This window comes from Epinephelus fuscoguttatus, linkage group LG9 (assembly GCF_011397635.1).
Source record: "Epinephelus fuscoguttatus linkage group LG9, E.fuscoguttatus.final_Chr_v1".
Classification (NCBI taxonomy): domain Eukaryota; kingdom Metazoa; phylum Chordata; class Actinopteri; order Perciformes; family Serranidae; genus Epinephelus; species Epinephelus fuscoguttatus.
Genome location: NC_064760.1, coordinates 1,233,459 through 1,257,596, shown reverse-complemented (window position 1 = coordinate 1,257,596; position 24,138 = coordinate 1,233,459). Strand labels below are relative to the sequence as shown.

Sequence of the window (24,138 nt, the reverse complement as noted above, 5' to 3'; positions counted from 1 at the left end):
TCCTCGTCACATGACATGTGGTGCCTGCTGCTGTTGTCATGCACTGAAAAATGTGCGTTTGGGAAAATGTGCTGCGTGCCTACAATAAAAACAATAAATTTGAGGGTGCATGACGCGGCGAGTGAACGACCTCTCGCTACAGGTCGGAGGCTGTAGCTGCTTGATCCTGGTCGGTCTGGATGTGGATCTCTCAGCGTCTTGAAAGAGATGATTTTCCTACGAGAGCTGCACAATATATCCAAATGTTACTCTCATCATGACCTCAACATGTGCGATAACAGTCTCAAAAAAGACGTCTTGAGCTGAGATTAACAGTAATTTACATGTGTCGCACAGTCACACGTTAATGTCAGTATATGTGACCAATCAGACGGAGCCTCACTGCCCCAGATGCAGGATATAGATGCAAGGGAGTGACTGTGGACCAATCAGTGTTGAAACTGTGGCGTCAGGTGACTTTATTAGTTGTAAGTGTTTCTCATGAGAGCCAGACTTGTGTTCTGGATGTTATCTTCATACTGTATGAGATGTGTCTCTGCACAGATCTGACACCTGTCCACACACCTGTTCTTGTCCTCACCTCTGTGAAGCTCAGTGTGTCGCCATTTCCTGGTAAAGATGGCGAAGGATAGTTTTAAGAACACCTCAGTCACCTGTGTCCCTTTGTTTTGTCTGTCAGGTTCAACCGGATCGCTCACACCAGAGAGACGATGCACAGAGACGGGATCAACTCTTTGTCCTACAAAGTGGTGAAGATAGAGAAGTTTGACCTGTTCACTAAGATCACAGTGGACGTGGGGAAACCATGACGACGAGCCACAGAGGTCAGCTGACAGGAAGAGGAGAGCTGGACTGATGCAGTCGAACCAAATGGTGCCTTCAGGTTTCAGGATCAGACGTGCTGGACTCAGATCAGCTGTTTCTGCTGTTTCTTTGATTCTTCTTCTTTTTTGCACAAACAGACTGAAGCTTTGTGTTGTTGTTGTTTTTATTTGTCTCTGCCGGGCCTCTGGGACTCGTCTCTGATTGGTCACTGAAGGTAGCCAATCGGCTGCCTCCGTCAGTCTGTCAGATGCTGCTGCAACACATCCTGAACGAGCCTTTTATTTTGAAAATCAATCAGGGCTGCTGGGCCACACAGTGCGGGCTTTATTGGTGGAGGATTATGGGTAATAAACAGGGTGGGTTTAGATCTGTCCTGATCCAGGTCCTGATCCAGGTCCTGGGTCTGATCTAATCTGGATCCTGAAACTGATTCTGATCCAGATCGTTGGTCTGGTTCTTACTTGCTTTAACCAGCCTCATGGTCTTCCTCAGAGGGGGGCGACTCAGGTGAGATCTGAGTCCACCTGCTGATGAAGACTGTGAGACGAAGGCAGCGAGCGGCCGTCGAGTTCAGGTTCAGTTTTTTATTTAGATAAAAAACAAAATAATCGGAATCATCTGAAACTCGAGGGCCGCTGACTGAACTGAGCTTTAACTAGATCTAAACACACAACCCTGTGTGTGTGTGTGTGTGTGTGTGTGTGTGTGTGTGTGTGTGTGTGTGTGTGTGTGTGCAAGTCTTTGATAATCAGGTGATTAATTGATGTTTATTTTTGATACAATCAGTGGGTTCTGTGATTCATTTAAAGGTAAACTCTGCAGGAAGTGACAGTTACTGTTTGTCAGAGGGACAGTTTGGACTTATTAAAGTGTGTTTATATGAGGTATTTATCTGTAGACAGTGTGTCACCTACAGTAGATGTCAGTTCTCCAGTTTGGAGAAACAGACAGTGATTTCCAACACGAGAATAAAGCTGTTATATCTCTCTCTTCTCAGCCAGACTTAACACCAGTGAACACAGGAGCTGCTGGTCTGCTGCTGCCTCCATCAGTTAGTGTGTGTAACACAGTGACTGTGGATAAATGCGTCATACAGCCCCACTTTAATAAATCACAGCCGTCCCTTGCACGTACTCACCAGTCAAAGTGAAATCCGACCCCAGGTTCACTCTTGTTCCTGTATTTGCTCTTTATCCTTCTGTGTCCGTGTTTTTTGTAGCTTCCTCTCGGATGCATGCTGCTGACGGTCTGGCACCTGGTTGCCACCTTTTTTACAAAGTCCCGACCTCACCTGAGCGCTGTGACCAGGAACGTCCTGAACACGGCAGAATAAGCAGAGAGTAATAAACTCCAGTCAGAGAGCGGAGTCTCTGCAGATAAACTCACCACCACACTGGGAGCGGGTCATTGTGACGACTCTGTGAGTGTATATGTTCATTTTCATCCTGCAGAGTTTATCTTTAAAATCTGCATCCTGATGAGCTTTCAGCCAAAACAATCAATACTTTGATCGATTGTATCTCCAAGTGTCCTTATCAGAGCTGTTGGTCCAAAGACTCTAACATGAGGTCACCTGACAGCTGCAGGTGTGTGTCCAGATCAGACTGAGGGACCCGACAGGTGAAACTCTGAATCAAATTGTGTGTGTGTGTGTGTGTGTGTGTGTGTGTGTGTGTGTTGATTGTATTTGATACATAGTGGGGACCGAAACTTTTTTTTTGAACAAAGCAAGGACATTTTGGTAAATGAGGACATTGTTGCTGCTTTGCTCCTCTTTAGTGGCCTGTTAGAGGGCACAGACTTGATTTAAGGTTCAGGTTATAATCAGGTTTAGGTTAGGGTCGGGGTCGGGGTTTGGTATTTAGCTGTGGTGGTTAAGGTCAGGGTTAGGGTAATGGGCTTAGGAATGCAATATATCTGTGAAGGTTCTCACAAAGATAGAAGCATATGAATGTGTGTTCATGTTGTTGACAGGTTTGTTTGTTTGTTTATTTTCAGACCAAAAATCTTCATTATTTTGTTAATAAGTGAATGAATCGCCTTTAATGTGCCTTAAATGAATCCAGTGGAACTGGTTGGACTGGTTTAACTGGCGGAGGGAACCAGTCTGTGTAAATGTAAGAGGACAAAAATGTGATGTCAAAAAATAAAAGTTAAGAACTGAATTGAAGTCTGAGTCATTTCTTCTCCAGCAGCCATCTGATATGTTCACCTTCACTGTCTTCTGGTCCACCTGTCCACATGTCCTCTGGTCCACCTGTCCACATGTCCTCTGGTCCACCTGTCCTCCGGTCCACCTGTCCACATGTCCTCTGGGCCACCTGTCCACATGTCCTCCGGTCCACCTGTCCACATGTCCTCTGGGCCACATGTCCTCTGGTCCACCTGTCCACATGTCCTCTGGTCCACCTGTCCACTTGTCCTCTGGTCCACCTGTCCTCTGGTCCACCTGTCCACATGTCCTCTGGTCCACATGTCCACCGGTCCACCTGTCCACATGTCCTCCGGTCCACATGTCCTCCGGTCCACCTGTCCACATGTCCACCTGTCCACATGTCCTCCGGTCCACCTGTCCACATGTCTTCTGGTCCACGTCCTCCGGTCCACCTGTCCACATGTCTTCTGGTCCACCTGTCCACATGTCCTCCGGTCCACCTGTCCACATGTCCTCTGGGCCACATGTCCTCTGGTCCACCTGTCCACATGTCCTCCGGTCCACCTGTCCAATTGTCCTCTGGTCCACCTGTCCTCTGGTCCACCTGTCCACATGTCCTCTGGTCCACATGTCCACCGGTCCACCTGTCCACATGTCCTCCGGTCCACATGTCCTCCGGTCCACCTGTCCACATGTCCTCTGGTCCACCTGTCCACATGTCCACCGGTCCACCTGTCCACATGTCCTCCGGTCCACCTGTCCACATGTCCACCTGTCCACATGTCCTCCGGTCCACATGTCCACATGTCTTCTGGTCCACGTCCTCCGGTCCACCTGTCCACATGTCTTCTGGTCCACCTGTCCACATGTCTTCTGGTCCACCTGTCCACATGTCCTCCGGTCCACCTGTCCACATGTCCTCTGGGCCACATGTCCTCTGGTCCACCTGTCCACATGTCCTCTGGTCCACCTGTCCACATGTCCTCCGGTCCACATGTCCTTTGGTCCACCTGTCCACATGTCCTCCGGTCGGTCCACATGTCCTCCGGTCCACCTGTCCACATGTCCTCTGGTCCACCTGTCCTCCAGTCCACCTGTCCACATGTCCTCTGGGCCATATGTCCTCTGGTCCACCTGTCCTCTGGTCCACCTGTTCACATGTCCACCGGTCCACCTGTCCACATGTCCTCCGGTCCACCTGTCCACATGTCTTCTGGTCCACATGTCCTCCGGTCCACCTGTCCACATGTCTTCTGGTCCACATGTCTTCTGGTCCACCGGTCCACATGTCTTCTGGTCCACATGTCCTCCGGTCCACCTGTCCACATGTCCTCCGGTCCACATGTCCACATGTCCTCCGGTCCACCTGTCCACATGTCCTCCGGTCCACATGTCCACCTGTCCACCATCATCGCCTTTGAACGTTAGTCTGAACATAAACTCAGTAACAACCTTCAACCCATTGATTTAAATCAGGTCATTGAACTTCAGAAATGTCTCAGTTGATAAAGAATTCATTAAATGTGTAAATCTGTTTTTAGCAAACATCTGTCCTGACATCCAAACAACGTCCAAACATTTCTGTTTTAGAGGCTAAAGATGAATATTTATAAATGTTTATTACCTTTTAATTTCTGTGTGGTAGCTTTAATCACAGTTAATAATGAGAGGGAAGTTTCAATGTTTTATAATTATAGTTTTGTTGTGTTATTTTAATAAAACGTAATTTGAAAATCTTCTGTGTTAGCATGCAAATGTTAGCTTTGTCAGTTAGCTACCCAACAGCTCCACCTGCAGGACGTGGATGTATTCAGCAACGACTAAACTGTAGACAGGAGGCAGCGCCGCAGCCTTGTGTCTGAGGACCAGGTGGCTCATGTTGAAGGATAGAAACAGAAATATAAACAGGAAGCTGTAACAGGATCAGTTTGTAGGCTGCTGAGAGTTTCTGCAGGTCAAACTCGTTCAGTTTGTGTCGACAGCAGCAGATCTCAGATCAGATTCTCTGCTGTCAACAGGAAGTGAGTTAAAGTCCTGAGACAGAAACAGGAGAAGAAGAAAGAAACAACAGGAAGTTCAGTCCGTAATGATTTTTAACTGACTAAAGTTTATTGAAACATCTGCAGAGACAAAGTTTCCTCCGGCCTCTGTCTAACAATAACTTACATTTTTCTATATCTTACATCTATCTTTTACTTATTACAATAACATATTTATCTGTAACATACAACAGTAACTTATATTAATAACTTATAACTAATATTTATAACATTTTAACTTATCAGAGTAGCATAGTCTCTGTTTCTCTATAACAACATATTTATCTATGGCATATTTTTTTTAACTTATATCAATAACATCTATATTTAGCGAGAACTTATAACAAATATATTTATCTATAATTTTCAACAGTAACATTTATATGTTTTAACAGTAACATATTTATCAATAACTTATAATGAGTTTATTTATCTGTATCTTATATCAACTTATATTCACCTCTAAATAACATTTTATTTATCTTAAACTAATAATTATATTTATCTATAACTTCAATAACATTTATAAATTATTCTAACTTATATTTATCAATAACATATCAATAACATGTTTATCTATGACTCATAACAATAACTTATTATAATATAGAAATATTTAACTTAACTTAAAACAATAACATTATAACTTTATCAATAACTTGTTTTTATTTGTAACTTGTAACAATGATGTGTGTTTGTCTATAACATAATAACATATATTTGTTTATTTACAACAGTTGTATATTTATCTAATACTTATAACAATGACTTATATTCATGACATATTAATACCTTAGATTTATCTATAATTTATAACAAAAACATATTTATATGTATAAAACATAACAGTTACTCGTATTTGTAACCGATAACCGATCAATTATTTGTTTGGGGTTTTTTTGTACATTTTTTAAAAGTAATCAATAAAAAAAATGTAGTGCAGTAAAAGTATAATAAATTACTGCACTGTAAGTGAATATCTGTCCTTTGAATTTGTATTTTATTTCTGTTCATCTAGGGGTTTTTTTGTCTTATTTTTCTCCCTGAACTGATTTCATTTATTTATTTATTTAGTTTTTTGTTTCTTTGTGTTTTGAATGTTTTCCTGATATTTTTCTTTGACTGTATAAATGAAGCTGAAACAAACTGCGGTACAAGTACTAAGTAAAACTAACTGGAGACACAGTATACTCGAGTAAATGTACTCAGTAACTTTCCATGACATCATGAAGATTCAACCTGTCCTTTAAAGATAAAAAACATTTTTCACTTTTATTTATTTTGTTTTTATTTAAAGGGAAGGACAAATGTAAATGTGATGAAAAGAACACGAGAGCCAAAATATTCATTTTGTATTAAATTAAATTATTATGTGACAAAAATATCAGTTTTTACTTCCTTAAAGATTCGATAAGAAATATCTCTCTCTCTCTCTCTCTCTCTCTCTCTCTCTCTCTCTCTCTCTCTCTCTCACTCTCACACACACACACACACACACACACACACTCAGTGTTCAGCCTGGTACAACAGTAAACAATAAGACAAAAGCTCTCTGTGCTCTGCAGGCTGATCAGACCCACATCGCTGCTGTCCTCAGTCTCACAGGAACTACAGGACTCTGCTGGACTTTCCAGGACTATCCAGGACTTTCAGGACTCTCCGGAACTCTCCAGGACTATCCAGGACCCTCCAGGAACATGGACCCAAAGCGTCTCTCCTCGAGCTCTCAGCAGCAGGTTTATCTGAGAAAAAAGGTAAATAAAAGATAAAAAAAGATAAAAGATTTGTGGTTTTACGTGTCGACAGTGAATGCCTCGTCTTCATTAAAGCTGCTGGACTGTGAGGCAGTGATGGACGTGATGGACGTGATGTTCTTAATGCTCCTCTGTGCTGCAGGACGCATCTGACAGCTGTTAGTTTACACATATAAAACATGAGTTCATAAAAAAAGATTAAACACATTACAGCCTTAAATACCACAAACATATGAACACATCAGTAACATAACATACTTTTCACTCCTTCTGTACATTTATTTAGGGCTTTTTCTTGTAACAGAGAATTTCCACACTGTGGTGTCATTACTTTTACTAAAAGGAAATGATTTTAACACTTTATAAGTCTGATCATCTTTAATCAAGTCTGATTTGTCAGTGGTGGAAGACGTCCTGTGATCCTGTAGAAGTAGAAGTTCAACAATGTGAAAACGCTGCATCACAACTAACAAGTACAAGAGTATCAGAATATTTGTTAAAATGTAAATATATTTATAACCAATAAATATCAGCTGTGACGTTGAAAACATTTCACTACAGGTGTAAAAATTATAATAATTATACATTTAATGTAACACAGGAACTCAATAACATCAACATGCTGAATATTTAAAATATTAGAATAAAACTAGAAACAAATAAAAAACATAAATCTACAAGCAAACAAATAAAACCACAAGTAGATAAAAGAACACATCAGTGAAACTACAAGTTAATTAAAGAACACAAATAAGGATACAAATAAATAGAACACAAAACTACAAGCAAATGAAAGACATTAATATAACCACAAACAACTAAAACAATGCATAAATAAAACTACAAATAAACAAAAGAACACATCAATGAACCTACAAATTAATAAAAGAACACAAATAAAACTACAAACAAATGAAAAGACATAAACATAACAACAAACAACTAAAACAATGCATAAATAAAACTACAAGTAGATAAAAGAAAACAGAAGCTACAAATAAACAAAAGAACATGTAAATAAAACTACAAATTAATACAAAAATACAATTAAAAACACCAATAAATGAAAGAAGACATCAATAAAACTACAAATAAATAGAAGAAAACTACAAAAACTAAATCTACAAACCCAACCCGTTGTTAATTGTTTGTCTTTGAGGTGGAAACAGCGCCACCCTGCCGTCAGCCTCCACTCAGTGGTCACTCCGGGTATTACACCTGCAGCTCCGCCGGTAAAACGGTTTGTTGTTCAGCTTCTCCGCTCCGGCACGAGCACGAATTGCGCATGCGCAATGAGATGAATGGCCGCTGCACCTGACGGCCCACCAGGAAGTGTGGCGGAGAAATCCTCGGCCGTTAATCCCAGCTTGGTACGGTAACCGGAGGAGGCACCGACAGTAGCATGCTCAGCGGGCCGGACCGCTCCGTCTGACCGTCGGGACCGTCTCCGCTCCGGGCTCGGCCTCCGGGATCGCGCCGCTGCGCAGTGAGTGCATGCAGGCAGAGCGCGCGGGGCTGTCCGTCTCTTCCCCCGCCTGTCGGTTTCCAGACCCCGCTGCTGCTGAGCTGAAGCTCCGTGAAGCTCCGTGAGGCTCCGTGAGGCTCCGTGAGGCTCCGGGCACGTCCACCCTGACTGCAATGGGATGCTGCGGTAGCACGGAGGTAAGAGCGGCCGGTCCGGCTCGGCCCGGCCCGGTACCGTCCTCTCCCTCCTCCACCCCCCCCCCCCCCCCCCCCACCCGGTGCCCTTCAGCAGAGCACCGGTGCGTGTTTGTTTTTTCACGGTGAAAGGGAAACCGGTCCCGGGGAGCAGAGAGGGCCGAGCTGGGATTAGAGCCAGGAGCTGTAATCCAATTAGCTCCAGGCGGGTTACCGGGGCCTGGTAACGGGACCGTCATGTCACTGCTCAGCTCTCTGCTGCTCCGCTCCGGTTCAACATGGAGCTGTGTGTGGGCTGACTGGTGATGGAGATCGGGCCTGAGAGGTGGACCCAGCCCGGCACGGCTCGGCTCGGCCCGGTGCTGCAGGCCCGGCTCCGCTCCCGGTGTGACCGTGTGTTTGTGTGTGTTTCAGAGGACAAAGAGAGAATGGAGACCACTGGAGGACCGGAGCTGCACCGACCTGCCCTGGTTCCTGCTCTTCACCGTCTTCTGCGTCGGCATGGTAACCACCCCGAACCTTACACCACAAGTTTATATGATCATATATCTGATAACACATGTTTATATGATCATATATATCTGATAACACATGTTTATATGATCATATATATCTGATAACACATGTTTATATGATTATATATCTGATAACACATGTTTATATGATCATATATCTGATAACACATGTTTATATGATCATATATCTGATAACACATGTTTATATGATCATATATCTGATAACATGTTTATATGATTATATATATCTGATAACACATGTTTATATGATCATATATATCTGATAACACGTTTATGTGATCATATATCTGATAACACATGTTTATATGATCATATATCTGATAACACATGTTTATGTGATCATATATCTGATAACACGTTTATATGATCATATATCTGACAACATGTGTTTATATGATTATATATATCTGATAACACGTTTATATGATCATATATCTGATGACACATGTTTATATGATCATATATATCTGATAACACGTGTTTATGTGATCATATATATCTGACAACACATGTTTATATGATCATATATATCTGATAACACATGTTTATGTGATCATATATCTGATAACACATGTTTATATGATCATATATCTGATAACACATGTTTATATGATTATATATATCTGATAACACATGTTTATATGATCATATATCTGATAACACATGTTTATATGATTATATATATCTGATAACACATGTTTATATGATCATATATCTGATAACACATGTTTATGTGATCATATATCTGATAACATGTGTTTATGTGATCATATATCTGATAACACATGTTTATATGATCATATATATCTGATAACACATGTTTATGTGATCATATATATGATAACACATGTTTATATGATCATATATCTGATAACACATGTTTATATGATTATATGTATCTGATAACACATGTTTATGTGATCATATATCTGATAACATATGTTTATATGATCATATATCTGATAACACATGTTTATATGATCTTATATCTGATAACACATGTTTATATGATTATATATATCTGATAACACATGTTTATATGATCATATATCTGATAACACATGTTTATGTGATCATGTATCTGATAACACGTTTATATGATCATATATCTGATAACACATGTTTATGTGATCATATATCTGATAACACATGTTTATGTGATCATATATCTGATAACACGTTTATATGATCATATATCTGACAACATGTGTTTATATGATTATATATATCTGATAACACATGTTTATGTGATCATATATCTGATAACACATGTTTATATGATCATATATCTGATGACACATGTTTATATGATCATATATATCTGATAACACGTGTTTATATGATCATATATATCTGACAACACATGTTTATATGATCATATATATCTGATAACACGTGTTTATTTGATCATATATCTGATAACACATGTTTATATGATCATATATATCTGATAACACATGTTTATATGATCGTATATCTGATAACACATGTTTATATGATTATATATATCTGATAACACATGTTTATGTGATCATATATCTGATAACACATGTTTATATGATCATATATCTGATAACACATGTTTATGTGATCATATATCTGATAACACGTTTATATGATCATATATATCTGATAACACATGTTTATATGATCATATATCTGATAACACATGTTTATATGATTATATATATCTGATAACACATGTTTATGTGATCATATATCTGATAACACATGTTTATATGATCATATATCTGATAACACATGTTTATGTGATCATATATCTGATAACACGTTTATATGATCATATATCTGACAACATGTGCTTATATGATTATATATATCTGATAACACATGTTTATGTGATCATATATCTGATGACACATGTTTATATGATCATATATCTGATGACACATGTTTATATGATCATATATATCTGATGACACATGTTTATGTGATCATATATATCTGACAACACATGTTTATATGATCATATATATCTGATAACACATGTTTATATGATCATATATCTGATAACACATGTTTATATGATCATATATCTGATAACACATGTTTATATGATTAAATATATCTGATAACACATGTTTATGTGATCATATATCTGATAACATGTGTTTATGTGATCATATATCTGATAACACATGTTTATATGATCATATATATCTGATAACAAATGTTTATGTGATCATATATCTGATAACACGTGTTTATATGATCATATATATGTGATAACGCATGTTTATGATCATATATCTGATAACACATGTTTATATGATCATATATCTGATAACACATGTTTATATGATTATATATATCTGATAACATGTTTATGTGATCATATATCTGATAACACATGTTTATATGATCATATATCTGATAACACATGTTTATATGATTATATATATCTGATAACACATGTTTATATGATCATATATCTGATAACACATGTTTATATGATTATATATATCTGATAACACATGTTTATATGATCATATATCTGATAACACATGTTTATGTGATCATATATCTGATAACACGTTTATATGATCATATATATCTGATAACACATGTTTATATGATCATATATCTGATAACACGTTTATATGATCATATATCTGATAACACATGTTTATGTGATCATATATCTGATAACACATGTTTATATGATTATATATATCTGATAACACATGTTTATATGATCATACATATCTGATAACACGTGTTTATATGATCATATATATCTGACAACACATGTTTATATGATCATATATATCTGATAACACGTGTTTATGTGATCATATATCTGATAACACATGTTTATATGATCATATATATCTGATAACATGTGTTTATGTGATCATATATCTGATAACACATGTTTATATTATCATATATATCTGATAACACATGTTTATGTGATCATATATCTGATAACACATGTTTATATGATTATATATATCTGATAACACATGATTATATGATTATATATATCTGATAACACATGTTTATGTGATCATATATCTGATAACACATGTTTATATGATCATATATCTGATAACACATGTTTATATGATTATATATATCTGATAACACATGTTTATATGATCATATATCTGATAACACATGTTTATATGATCATATATCTGATGACACATGTTTATATGATCATATATATCTGATGACACATGTTTATGTGATCATATATATCTGACAACACATGTTTATATGATCATATATATCTGATAACACATGTTTATATGATCATATATCTGATAACACATGTTTATATGATCATATATCTGATAACACATGTTTATATGATTAAATATATCTGATAACACATGTTTATGTGATCATATATCTGATAACATGTGTTTATGTGATCATATATCTGATAACACATGTTTATATGATCATATATATCTGATAACATGTGTTTATGTGATCATATATCTGATAACACATGTTTATATGATCATATATATCTGATAACGCATGTTTATGTGATCATATATCTGATAACACATGTTTATATGATCATATATCTGATAACACATGTTTATATGATTATATATATCTGATAACATGTTTATGTGATCATATATCTGATAACACATGTTTATATGATCATATATCTGATAACACATGTTTATATGATTATATATATCTGATAACACATGTTTATATGATCATATATCTGATAACACATGTTTATATGATTATATATATCTGATAACACATGTTTATATGATCATATATCTGATAACACATGTTTATGTGATCATATATCTGATAACACGTTTATATGATCATATATATCTGATAACACATGTTTATATGATCATATATCTGATAACACGTTTATATGATCATATATCTGATAACACATGTTTATGATCATATATCTGATAACACATGTTTATATGATTATATATATCTGATAACACATGTTTATATGATCATATATATCTGATAACACGTGTTTATATGATCATATATATCTGACAACACATGTTTATATGATCATATATATCTGATAACACGTGTTTATGTGATCATATATCTGATAACACATGTTTATATGATCATATATATCTGATAACATGTGTTTATGTGATCATATATCTGATAACACATGTTTATATTATCATATATATCTGATAACACATGTTTATGTGATCATATATCTGATAACACATGTTTATATGATCATATATCTGATAACACATGATTATATGATTATATATATCTGATAACACATGTTTATGTGATCATATATCTGATAACACATGTTTATATGATCATATATCTGATAACACATGTTTATATGATTATATATATCTGATAACACATGTTTATATGATCATATATCTGATAACACATGTTTATATGATTATATATATCTGATAACACGTTTATATGATCATATATCTGATAACACATGTTTATATGATTATATATATCTGATAACACATGTTTATATGATTATATATATCTGATAACACATGTTTATATGATCATATATATCTGATAACACATGTTTATGTGATCATATATATCTGATAACACATGTTTATATGATCATATATCTGATAACACATGTTTATATGATTATATATATCTGATAACACATGTTTATGTGATCATATATCTGATAACACGTTTATATGATCATATATCTGATAACACATGTTTATGTGATCATATATATCTGATAACACATGTTTATATGATCATATATCTGATAACACATGTTCATGTGATCATATATCTGATAACACGTGTTTATGTGATCATATATCTGATAACACGTGTTTATATGATCATATATCTGATAACACGTTTATGTGATCATATATCTGATAACACGTGTTTATGTGATCATATATCTGATAACACATGTTTATATCATCATACATCTGATAATACGTGTTTATATCATCATACATCTGATAATACGTGTTTATATGATCATATATCTGATAACACATGTTTATATGATCATATTTCTGATAACACATGTTTATATGATTATATCATCATATCATCATATCTCTTTAATATCTGGTAAAACCTTGACATATCAGATGACTAACAGCATCGGTGTCTGTGTCCTGCAGGGCAGCATCTGCGGCTTCACCATCGTCACCGGCGGCGCCGCTCGCCTTGTTTTCGGATACGACAGCTATGGCAACACGTGTGGTCAACGCAACGAGCAGATCGAAGGCGTCCGACTGAGCGGCCTCGACCACACCGACAGGAAGTAGGTTTATATGTCCCCTGCACTGTGTAATGTTAATGTGCTCCTGCAGTGACCGTAACTCCTGAGTGTCAGTGTGACTCTGTGACCTTGTTGTGGTGACTTTGCACAGAAGCTGGATTCTGTTGTGATGTTACAAGGTCACGAGAGAATCCATCTTGTCAGGCTCAGGTGATGCGTTTGTGTGGTTTGGACCAATCAGTGTCCTCTGAGGAGCTACTGTCAGCTGTGGGCGGGGATTAGGTGTGCGTGATGACACAGAGAGGCGACTGAAGAGGTTAGCGTGGCTGCTGCAGTCACACAGCACTGAAGGTTTCTCGTGATGGAAAAGATGTTTTTACTTTTCTAACAAAGAGGTTAATTTACTCTGCTGGTCAGCAGGTTGATCTGATTGGCTGACGTCATCCTTTGATAGATGGTGATAAACAGACGGTTCATCCAATCACCTGACAGTATTCTTTGCCCTTTAAACAAACAGTTTGTGATTAGACATGTGACCACGTTTGTAACTCTGGCCGACTGACAATCTGTTTCTGACATCAAAGAGTTTGCACGGGTGATCTGTGTGTGTGTGTTTGTGTGTGTGTGTGTGTGTGTGTGTGTGTGTGTGTTGTCAAAAGGTGTGTATCAGCTGATCACAGATTGTTGTTGTTGTAGGAAGAAGAATGTGGAGGGTTTTCACTACAGAGTCTTTGTTAGTTTTCTCCCACGTCCAAATTCTGACATTCTCCTCCAGGACCCCTGAATGCACCGAGGCTTCAGACCTCCAGGGCCCCTGACCAGTGACCTGGTTATCAGTGACCTTTAGTGACCCTCTGTGACCTTTAGTGACCTTTCTGTCCTCTGTGTGTCCTGCAGGTTCGTCTTCTTCCTGGATCCGTGTAACATTGACATCGTACAGAGGAAGATAAAGTCCATGGCTCTGTGTGTGTCTCTGTGTCCCAGCGAGGAGCTCAAGACCTACCAGGACCTCAAGAGGTTCGCCATGCTCAATGGTGAGTCACAGGTCACATGACTCATCTGAACAGGTCACATGACTCATCTGAACAGGCTGGGGTTAAATCCTGCTCACTCTGGAGCTGATGGGAAATGTTAGAGTGAGAATTTATTGTTATCAGACCAGGAACATTTGTTTATCTACAGTGTTAAATTTTACTGTTTTAGTTTTATAAAAATATTTTAAGTTAAAATGAAAGTTCACATCTGTCAGGACGTAATATTTTGTTAAATTATAATCAGGTGTTTTGTTAAACAAAAAAAATCAGTTTTCATTCCTGTAAAACAGAAAAAGCAGAATTTTAAAATACACCCTCTCTCTGTTGATACAAAGCTCCACCCACCAGGTGACCATGAGCACATGCATGTGCTACATACAGTAACCCAGGCTAGAATAAGCTGCTAGCTGCCCCACGCTCCCTCCGCCTCACTCCCCACCGCTGTGGACTGTTTCATCAGGAGTGGGCGACAGCTCTGGAGACAGACCTTTAGTTGGCGGCTCGAATTTGGCCAGATCAAACCCCTCAGCGCCGGATGTCACAGCGTCAGGTCTAACCTGTGTAACAGCAGCAACAGAAAGTTTGCTGATCCAGGGGGGAGTTGGGGCTGTCCGTCGTCTGAGCTGGGGTTTGATCTCTGGAGCTGCTGCCCACTCTCCTCCTGGTGAGGTGGTCTGTAGCGGCGGGGAGTGAGGCGGACGACACACTGTGATTCAAGGCTTTAACTAACGTTAGCTACAGAAATATGAAGCTGCAGCTGTTAGCCTTTAGCTTCAGTTAGCAGAAGGCTAACAGCAGGACAGTAAAGGGTTCTCCTCCCTGTAGTGAGACAGGTCTGCACTGGGTCAAACTGGACGGACAGACTGACGGTTCTCGCCGTCACGTCATGGTGATGATTTAATGTCTGCAGACGTGTGACCTGACACACCGTCAGTGTACAGTACCGTCCACACGCACACACACACACACACACTCACACACACACACAGAGTACAGTAACAAAGGCAGCATTAAGCTGTGTGTTCAGCTGGTGCCACTCGTCTCCGTTTGTCCTCCATCATGGACGCTGTGACTGTGTCCACTGTCTGAAACATGACAGCAGACATCATGTTCGTGAAAGACGTCTCTGTCACTGAGGCGTTTCTATTATTTTGTCCACAGTCAGTCACAGCAGTCAGGCTGCTGAGTGTCTGTGTCCTCTGAAGGAACAGTCCAACATTTAATAAACACTAAACATATAGAGCTACAGCCAGCAACTGTTAGCTTAGCTTAGCTTAGCAAAAAGAATGGAAACATGGGGAAACAGCTATGTTAGCTTAGCAACTGGAAATGGGGAAACAGCTAGCTTAATTTAGCATAAAGAACTTAGCACAGAGACTGTTTGGTTAGAGAAGGTAAAGACGCTCTGACTTTTGTTCAGTCACACCTGGTTTCAGCAGGTAAAAACAAACTGATGATGTCATCACATCTGTCTCTCTGGGTTTCTGTTTCAGGTTCGGAGTTGTGTTCATACGAGTTAGCAGGTCATAAATATCCTGGTCTACCCGAGAGGTTCTCTAAATGTCCTAAACTTCCTGTTCCACCCAGGTATGTCTAACTCCACCATCGCCACCACTTCAATGTCCTTCCTCTGACTTCTGTGACCTTTGACCTTTCTGACCTCTTTGCATTCTCAGTAAGCCGTTGCCAGTGTTTAACCGCTGCACTCCGGTGGACATTTCCTGCTATGCGAAGTTTGCGGAGGCGGTGGTGACGTTTGTGAGTGATAACAGCGTTCTGCACCGACTGATCGCCGGCGTCGCCGCCAGTAAAGAGATCATCATCGGCCTGTGTGTGCTCGCTCTGGGTGAGAACCTTAAAGAGACAAGTCACACAACTTTTACATCATCACTGATTTTGGTTTAATTCCTGTTAATGATGATGATGATGATGATGATGAAGGATTCATATTTACATCACGACCTGATCTTAAATCAAATTTAGCAGGTTTTTAATGATTACTCTCTGTCTGTCTGTCTGTCTGTCTGTCAGTCCTGTCCATGATCCTCATGGTGATCATTCGTTACATCTCGGCCGTCCTCGTCTGGATCCTCACCTCGCTGGTCGTCCTCGGATCCCTTGGTGAGGTTACTTCCTGTCTACGCAGCTGAAACTTTGACCTGGTTTCACTGTGTGTTAAAACCCTGTTGTATCTTTGTCCAGCGGGGACCAGCGTCCTCTGGTGGCTCTACATCGACCACCGGCTGTACGGGAACGACACCACACCTAAAGTGAAGGAGGAGGTGAAGGAGGAAGCCATCAGAGACAGCGGACAGGCGCTGCTCGTCTACGCCGTCGCTGCCACCGTCTTCACCGTAAGCATACCCACTGTTACAAACATGTTTGTCCTTATTCATGGAAAAAAACAAAAAACACACCTCTGAATAATTTAGGGACTAAATTCAGCCCTTGTGCTCCTCATGTTTTACTCTGCGCCCAGCCTGTGTAAAATTTAACCAACAGAGAGGAGGTGACCACGTCCCATAATGCACCTCAGACCATCAGCTATAGATCGTTACAGCAGATCCTGTTAATCTAAAAATGAGGCTGTAATTAGGATTAAAATGTCTTTAATCAGTCTTTCAAGTGTTGAGACATGGGAGGCAGGATTTTAGAATCTTTTTTCTTCTTCTGTTGTAAAATCTCAAACTATTGGTATTTTTCTTTCAGTTTATTTTATGTATAAAAAGGACAGTACACATTGATCAACATTACTGTAAATTCCTGAATGCCTCTCACATGATGACATCACATCAGAACAGCAGAAGCAACAACACTGTTGGACGCTGAGAGGCTCCTCTGTCTGTAAACTAGTCTCTGTCCCTTGGACGACACGGGGAACTGTGCAAATTCAACGAAACAAGATATTTAATCAAGATTTCGTGGCTGGAATCAGTGAAGGAGGTGCAACAAGTCGTGGTGCATTTTATGCCTAAGAAATTTTTCAAACTCAGCACGATGGGAATTAAGGCAAGAAAACTCACCAACAAACACCAACAAAATAATTCCTAATTCTGTTCCACCATCGCCTTCACCATGGCACCAAAAAGTCATAAACATTAGGGCCAAATTGTCCCAGTGAGTCATGTTGGTTGTCTGTTTATTATTTTTTTTTCTTTAACATCACTGGCACTGCTCTCAACTGGTTCAAATCATATCTCAAATCAGACTTCAGTTCATCTCCATCAATAGCTGCAAATCCCCCACTGCTCCCCTCCCCCAAGGTGTCCCCCAAGGTTCAGTTCTTGGTCCCCTCCTCGTCATCCCATACCTGGTCACATAATCCATCATCATGGTCTCCAGTTCCATTGCTTCGCCGATGATATCTTCATCTCTACCAAGACAAACTCCACTGCCACCCACTCAACATCGACGGCTCCACAGTATCCACCTGCCCTCACATTCGAAATCTTGGCATCATTCGCGATCAGTCCCTCTCCTTCGACCAGCACATTAAACACATCACCAAAACAGCATTTTGTGGTCAAAGGTCAGTGTGACCTCACAAAACATGTTTTTGTCCATAACTGAAGAATTCATTCACTAATTCTGACCAAACGTGACACAAATGTCTAACAGGATAAAATGATGAAGGTCAAAAGATCAAAGGTCAGCTTGACTGTGACATCATCATGTTTTAACGTCATATCTCAGGAACAGAAGGGGAGACATTTGGTCAGATACTGAATTGGTGACTCTAATCTTGAAACTGTGCTGATTGTATAGATCTTCTGTGTGTGAAGCATCCATGTTTTCACTGACATGGATGGAGACTGTCAGAGACACTGGACTGGTGGGCGGAGTCATACAACCACAGGGTGGGCTGGTGGGCGGAGTCATACAACCACGGGGTGGACTGGTGGGTGGAGTCATACAACCACAGGGTGAACCGGTGGGCGGAGTCATATGACCACAGGGTGGGCTGGTGGGCGGAGTCATACAACCACAGGGTGGGCTGGTGGGCGGAGTCATACAACCACAGGGTGGGCTGGTGGGCAGAGTCATACAACCACAGGGCGAGGAGTCTAGTTCTGTCCTCCAGCTGTAGGAACACTGTAACTCTGACGCTGTTGTCGGTTTCCTGCTGATTCTCTGGGTTAAAGACGTTTTGATGATGTCATCATGTGACCTGTTCACAGTCCAGGTAAACACCGACACACTTCCTGTTCCTGTGTGTTTCAGATCATCCTGCTGCTGCTGATGCTCTTCATGAGGAAACGAGTGGCTCTGACCATCGCTCTGTTCCACGTGGCGGGAAAAGTCTTCATCCACCTCCCCCTCCTCACCCTGCAGCCCTTCGTCACCTTCCTCGCCCTCCTGCTCTTCTGGATGTACTGGATCCTGGTCCTGCTCTTCCTGGGAACCAGCGGTCAGTTCAAACATCACCGCTTTGTCTCTGATCAGCTGATTGGCTCAGACTTTGGTCTGAATCACTTTCAGACCTGTTTAGAGTTTAAACACAGATCAGACTCTGTGACGCAAAAACATGTTTAAACTTCTCCGTCTTAAATCAGAACTTTATTTAGTCTTTGAGCTGATGACTTTTCTAAAGATGTTTTATTGAAAGACGCTCAGTGAAATGACATCATGTTAGATAAATGAACATTTACATCTGTGCATAAAGAAATAGATTTTAAGAAAGGAAAAATACACATGTACAAATACAAGCAGATGAAAGGTTCATTATAAACATAGTGACACAAATTAAATACACAGTATATTCAAATAAATAGTGAAGATAATAGATATAACTGTTTTGTAATAATAAACCTAACATATAGTAAAAATAAATAAATAAATAAACAAAGAAAATAAACATGTAATGATTAAAGAAAATAAAGAACTGACACGTTTAAATCAGGAGCGTTTGTGAGCTGATGTTTGATGAGAAACATAAACAGAACGGATAAAGCATAAGAGCCAGAGACAGATGAGGTGACGTGCAGTAAAGAGCCCACAGCTGCTCCTCACAGCCTCTGTACAGGTGCTGCCTGCTCCACCAAGATTATTTTTTAACATTTTAATTTTTATGTGTCTCTGTTGGAGGTCTAAACTGATTCTCTCCAGTAGTAAAAATGTGCAGCCTGTGCACCAAATAAAAGTGGTTTAACATTGTGTCAACTAAAACGCACTCCGTACGTCTGCGGCCTGGCGCGTTTTTCTCCGACTCCTGCCACACCTCAACAGAAATGACTCGTCTTGAGTCCCCTTCACTCGGCTGTGTTTGAATTCCAAACACAGAAAAGGCTGCAAAAGGACTCCTGCACACTGTCTGACCTGCAATATAAAATTTATTTGCAACGTTTCGGTACTAGACCTTCATCAGGCAAACTAGTACCGAAATGTCGCAAATAAATTTTATATTGCGAGTCAGACAGTGTGCGGGAGTCCTTTTGCAATTTTTTGGTCTTCTCTCTCCAACGCACCTGTCTTTTTTTAATAGATGTGCGAAGTGATTTCCTTTGTTCTAAAACACAGAAAAGGAAAAAACATGGAGAATTTAACATTGTGTGGACAGATACGTTTGCTTCACAGCCGTCACTGCAAAGTTTAAGAACCAAGTAACCACAGTTAGCTCACAGCAGAGTCTGTGCTCGAACATGTTCATCGTAGGGATGCATGATATTTGGTGATTTGGCCGATAAGTGATGTCGATATATCCACGTTTTCCCTCCTAATGTCAGTGATCATCATCAAGTCTCTTCTGCAGATGAATTAACATCATGTTATACACAGACTGTGATGGTGACGGCCCACCAGCAGGTGGAGACATGACACACTGTTCAGTGTCTGTGACATTACACTATAATCACAATAAAGTTGAATGTTGTAACCGTGTTCTTGCAAAACTGTATGATATGTGACAGTATATAATCAGATCATTGCAGTCCTAATATGTAGTGTCTTAGTATCTCAAATTAAATAAACCATGTATGAAAGGAAGTGTGGGCGTTGGTTGTACACGCAGCTCAGTCAGTGCGACGTAACTTCCGCTGCGCAAAGGATTGTGGGTCAGAATGGCCAAAGAAGCATGCTGACATGCATACTGCGAAATATGACCGGATGTAGTAGAACATCCTGGTACTTTTGGCATACTGCACCTGACATACTATGTATTGGGACACACTAATTCTTTTTCTGGCATACTGAATAGTATGGTAGTGTGGGTACTGGAACGCAGGGCTGGTTTGTTCATTTTAAACCCAGTGTCCACTGACACTGATGACCTGTCAATATATCACTCGTTAATCTCATTGTTTATTTATTTCTTTATTTCTTTATTGTGTTTACATGGGTCGGAGCAGCTGCAGGAGTGAGTCGGGATTAATAAAGAATCTGAATCAGTGGATGGTTATTTAGAGCCATCAGTGATGTTGATCTGCTGATTTAGACGTAAGAGGCGGTGTTGTCATGGAAACTGATAGGTGGGTGAACTACAGGTAGATATGTAGGTTACTGAGGAGGAAGTGGGTGAACTGTCCTGTATCCTCCACTGGCTTTTTGGCTGATAGGTGGGTAAACTGTGAACGGGCAGATACACCTGCGTGTACCTGTGTGTCCCCTCCTCTACACCTCTGTTAACAGGCAGTGTTCCCTTCCTTATAAAGCTCAAGACTTTTTCTTCTTCGTCTTTGATAGTAAAGGTCGCAGATCTCTCACCTGGAGCTTAGATGTTTTTCTGAGTCTCTCCTGGCAGCAGCAGCGACCGGAGCACGAGGATTCAGAGCAGCTTCTGAAACCTGAAGAAACCAGAACGTGTTTAAGATTTTAAAAGACAATTTAAAGAAATGATTGATCATCAGACTGGCTGCTGATGAATTTATTTATTGATTAACTGTTGCAAATCGACTGTCAGAGTTATTCACAGGCAGTGACAGCCGAGTCACTCCATTCATCAACATGTTGTTAACGTCACCAAAGCATTGTGGGAACTGTAGTGTAGTCTGACCTGTGACATGTTCTGCAGGTAACCCAGTCCAGAACGAGGAGACGGGTCTGACAGAGTTCAGACTGACGGGTCCTCTGCAGTACCTCACCTGGTACCACGCCGTGGGGCTGGTCTGGATCACCGAGTTCATCCTGGCCTGTCAGCAGATGACTGTGGCTGGAGCTGTGGTCACCTACTACTTCACCAGGTGAGTCAGCACCTGCACACAGGTGAGTCAGCACCTGCACACAGGTGAGTCAGCACCTGCTCACAGGTGAGTCAGCACCTGCACACAGGTGAGTCAGCACCTGCTCGCAGCGCTGGACTCCAGCAGTTCAGGATCTCTGATGTGGACTCTGTGTTTCAGGGACAAGAACCGGCTCCCGGTGACTCCGATCCTGTCGTCAGTGCTGCGGCTCGTCAGGTATCACCTGGGAACTGTCGCTAAAGGAGCCTTCATCATCACGCTGGTCAAGATACCCCGACTCTTCCTCATGTACATCCACAACCAGCTGAAAGGAAAGGTACAAACCTTTATCAAGAGCACACGCTGTGGCTGAATCTGAATGAACTCACCTGTCTTCACCTGTCTGAGTGTGACTCGCCTGGATGCTTCAGTGATATCTGATTATTGATCTGATTATTGATGCTGTATGATGTGATGATGTCGTTGTGTGTCTCAGGAGAACGCGTGCGCTCGCTGTCTGCTGAAAACGTGTATCTGCTGTCTGTGGTGTTTGGAGAAGTGCCTCAACTATCTCAATCAGGTAACAAATGACCCGCCCCTCCTCCTTAACGCTACTTCCTGTTTCTGCCCTGACTGTCTCACCTGTGTTATTATTTCCCAGAATGCATATGCAGCCACAGCCATCAACAGCACCAGTTTCTGCACGTCTGCACGTGACGCCTTTGTGATCCTGGTGGAAAACGCTCTGCGCGTCGCCACAATCAACGCCGTCGGAGACTTCGTGCTCTTCCTGGGGAAGGTGAGCTGGATCTGGATCAGATATCTGGTCTGAACTGGTCCTGGTCCTGGTCCTGGTCCTGTTGGCGCCCCCTACAGGCGGCAAAATTTCTTACAAACCACAGCTGGCAGTGGGTTTGAACCCTGAGTCCTCTCACTGTGTGAACCACTGCAGTTGTAAAATAAAAACATCAACATCTCAGCCACACACACACTCTTTGACCTCTGACCTGATTTGTATACATGTTTCCTCAGATCCTGATCATGACGTCGACAGCGTTTGCCGGCGTCCTCCTCCTGAACTACCAGCGGGATTACGCCGAGTGGCTGCTGCCTCTGATCATCGTATGTCTCTTCTCCTTCCTGGTGGCTCACTGCTTCCTGTCCATCTTTGAGATCGTGGTGGACGTCCTCTTCCTCTGCTTCGCCATCGACACCAAGTACAACGACGGCACTCCTGGGAAGGAGTTCTTCATGGACAAAGCTCTGATGGTGAGACAGCAGCATGCTAAACACATACTGATGATGATACATCAGATTATGATAATAATATTATGACATGTCGACGTGTTGACTACATGAACAGTAGTGATGTCATGGCCGACAGTCAAAGTAACTTCCTGTCAACCTTTAAGGGCCCGTCCACACCTGGTTTGGTCAGACTAACAAAAGTACAGGTGTTACAGGTGTTTCACTTTGCATCAGTGATCACTGAATCAATATATTGATCCAGGTCAATGGATCGTTACAGCCCGACGTAGAACTACAATCTTCAAGGGCTTTTTTTTGTTTGCGTTTGCACCGCCAGCAGGAACACTGAGGTGATGAACTGTCAGCCAGTCGGCAGTTGATTTCCTGTAGCAACATCATCAAGTCAAAATAATAGATGATTAAATAATTATATCCCCATTCAAGTTAGCACTAAACTGGAAGTCAGCTGCCCAACTGGTGGAAGTTTGCCGCTCG

At 40.4% G+C, this 24,138-nt stretch overlaps 3 protein-coding genes across 21 annotated transcripts in view; 2 read left to right on the top strand and 1 right to left on the bottom strand.

Moving 5' to 3' along the window:
• The window catches only part of b4galt1l (DP-Gal:betaGlcNAc beta 1,4- galactosyltransferase, polypeptide 1, like), a 38,306-nt gene extending 35,316 nt beyond the window's left edge, over positions 1-2,990 (top strand). Inside the window, exon 6 of the mRNA XM_049586715.1 lies at positions 680-2,990. Coding sequence (XP_049442672.1) covers positions 680-809 — 130 coding nt within the window. The 3' untranslated portion in view covers positions 810-2,990. The remainder of the gene's footprint in view (positions 1-679) is intronic.
• Positions 2,807-5,585, bottom strand: LOC125894954 (uncharacterized). Of its 17 annotated transcripts, none has more exons than XM_049586693.1 (5): positions 4,299-5,585; positions 3,545-4,218; positions 3,355-3,394; positions 3,259-3,274; positions 2,984-3,210 (listed from the first exon to the last, which is right to left on the bottom strand). In XM_049586693.1, exons 1-5 carry the CDS (start codon positions 4,390-4,392, stop codon positions 3,003-3,005), a joined length of 1,032 nt encoding a protein of 343 aa, XP_049442650.1. In that variant the 5' UTR covers positions 4,393-5,585; the 3' UTR covers positions 2,984-3,002. The 17 variants fall into 17 exon arrangements, with proteins under 17 accessions (XP_049442636.1, XP_049442635.1, XP_049442644.1 ...); XM_049586691.1 differs by lacking the exon at positions 3,355-3,394 and adding an exon at positions 3,315-3,354; XM_049586690.1 differs by having other exon boundaries at positions 2,984-3,274.
• Positions 5,586-6,561: 976 nt separating this feature from the next.
• Positions 6,562-24,138, top strand: part of slc44a1b (solute carrier family 44 member 1b) — a 29,723-nt gene continuing 12,146 nt past the window's right edge. Inside the window, exons 1-14 of one of the 3 annotated variants that reach the window (XM_049586673.1) lie at positions 6,562-6,773; positions 8,847-8,936; positions 14,107-14,249; positions 15,105-15,241; positions 16,735-16,828; positions 16,918-17,087; positions 17,273-17,362; positions 17,444-17,595; positions 19,463-19,649; positions 22,248-22,416; positions 22,576-22,732; positions 22,892-22,975; positions 23,057-23,194; positions 23,428-23,664. In XM_049586673.1, the coding sequence (XP_049442630.1) occupies positions 6,717-6,773; positions 8,847-8,936; positions 14,107-14,249; positions 15,105-15,241; positions 16,735-16,828; positions 16,918-17,087; positions 17,273-17,362; positions 17,444-17,595; positions 19,463-19,649; positions 22,248-22,416; positions 22,576-22,732; positions 22,892-22,975; positions 23,057-23,194; positions 23,428-23,664 (1,905 nt within the window). In that variant the 5' untranslated portion in view covers positions 6,562-6,716. Of the gene's footprint in view, positions 6,774-7,857; positions 8,436-8,846; positions 8,937-14,106; positions 14,250-15,104; positions 15,242-16,734; positions 16,829-16,917; positions 17,088-17,272; positions 17,363-17,443; positions 17,596-19,462; positions 19,650-22,247; positions 22,417-22,575; positions 22,733-22,891; positions 22,976-23,056; positions 23,195-23,427; positions 23,665-24,138 lie in introns of those variants that run through there. The other 2 variants (XM_049586674.1, XM_049586675.1) reach the window with 2 other exon arrangements.

What these genes read in the sequence shown, in the direction of transcription:
- LOC125894954 (XM_049586677.1), bottom strand. Translation starts at nt 4,392, where the DNA reads ATGATGGTGGACAGGTGGACATGTGGACCGGAGGACATGTGGACAG. An exon ending in ACCGGAGGACATGTGGACAG is followed by an intron (nt 4,219 to 4,346) that starts GTGGACCGGAGG and finishes ACATGTGGACAG; the next exon opens with GTGGACCGGAGGACATGTGG.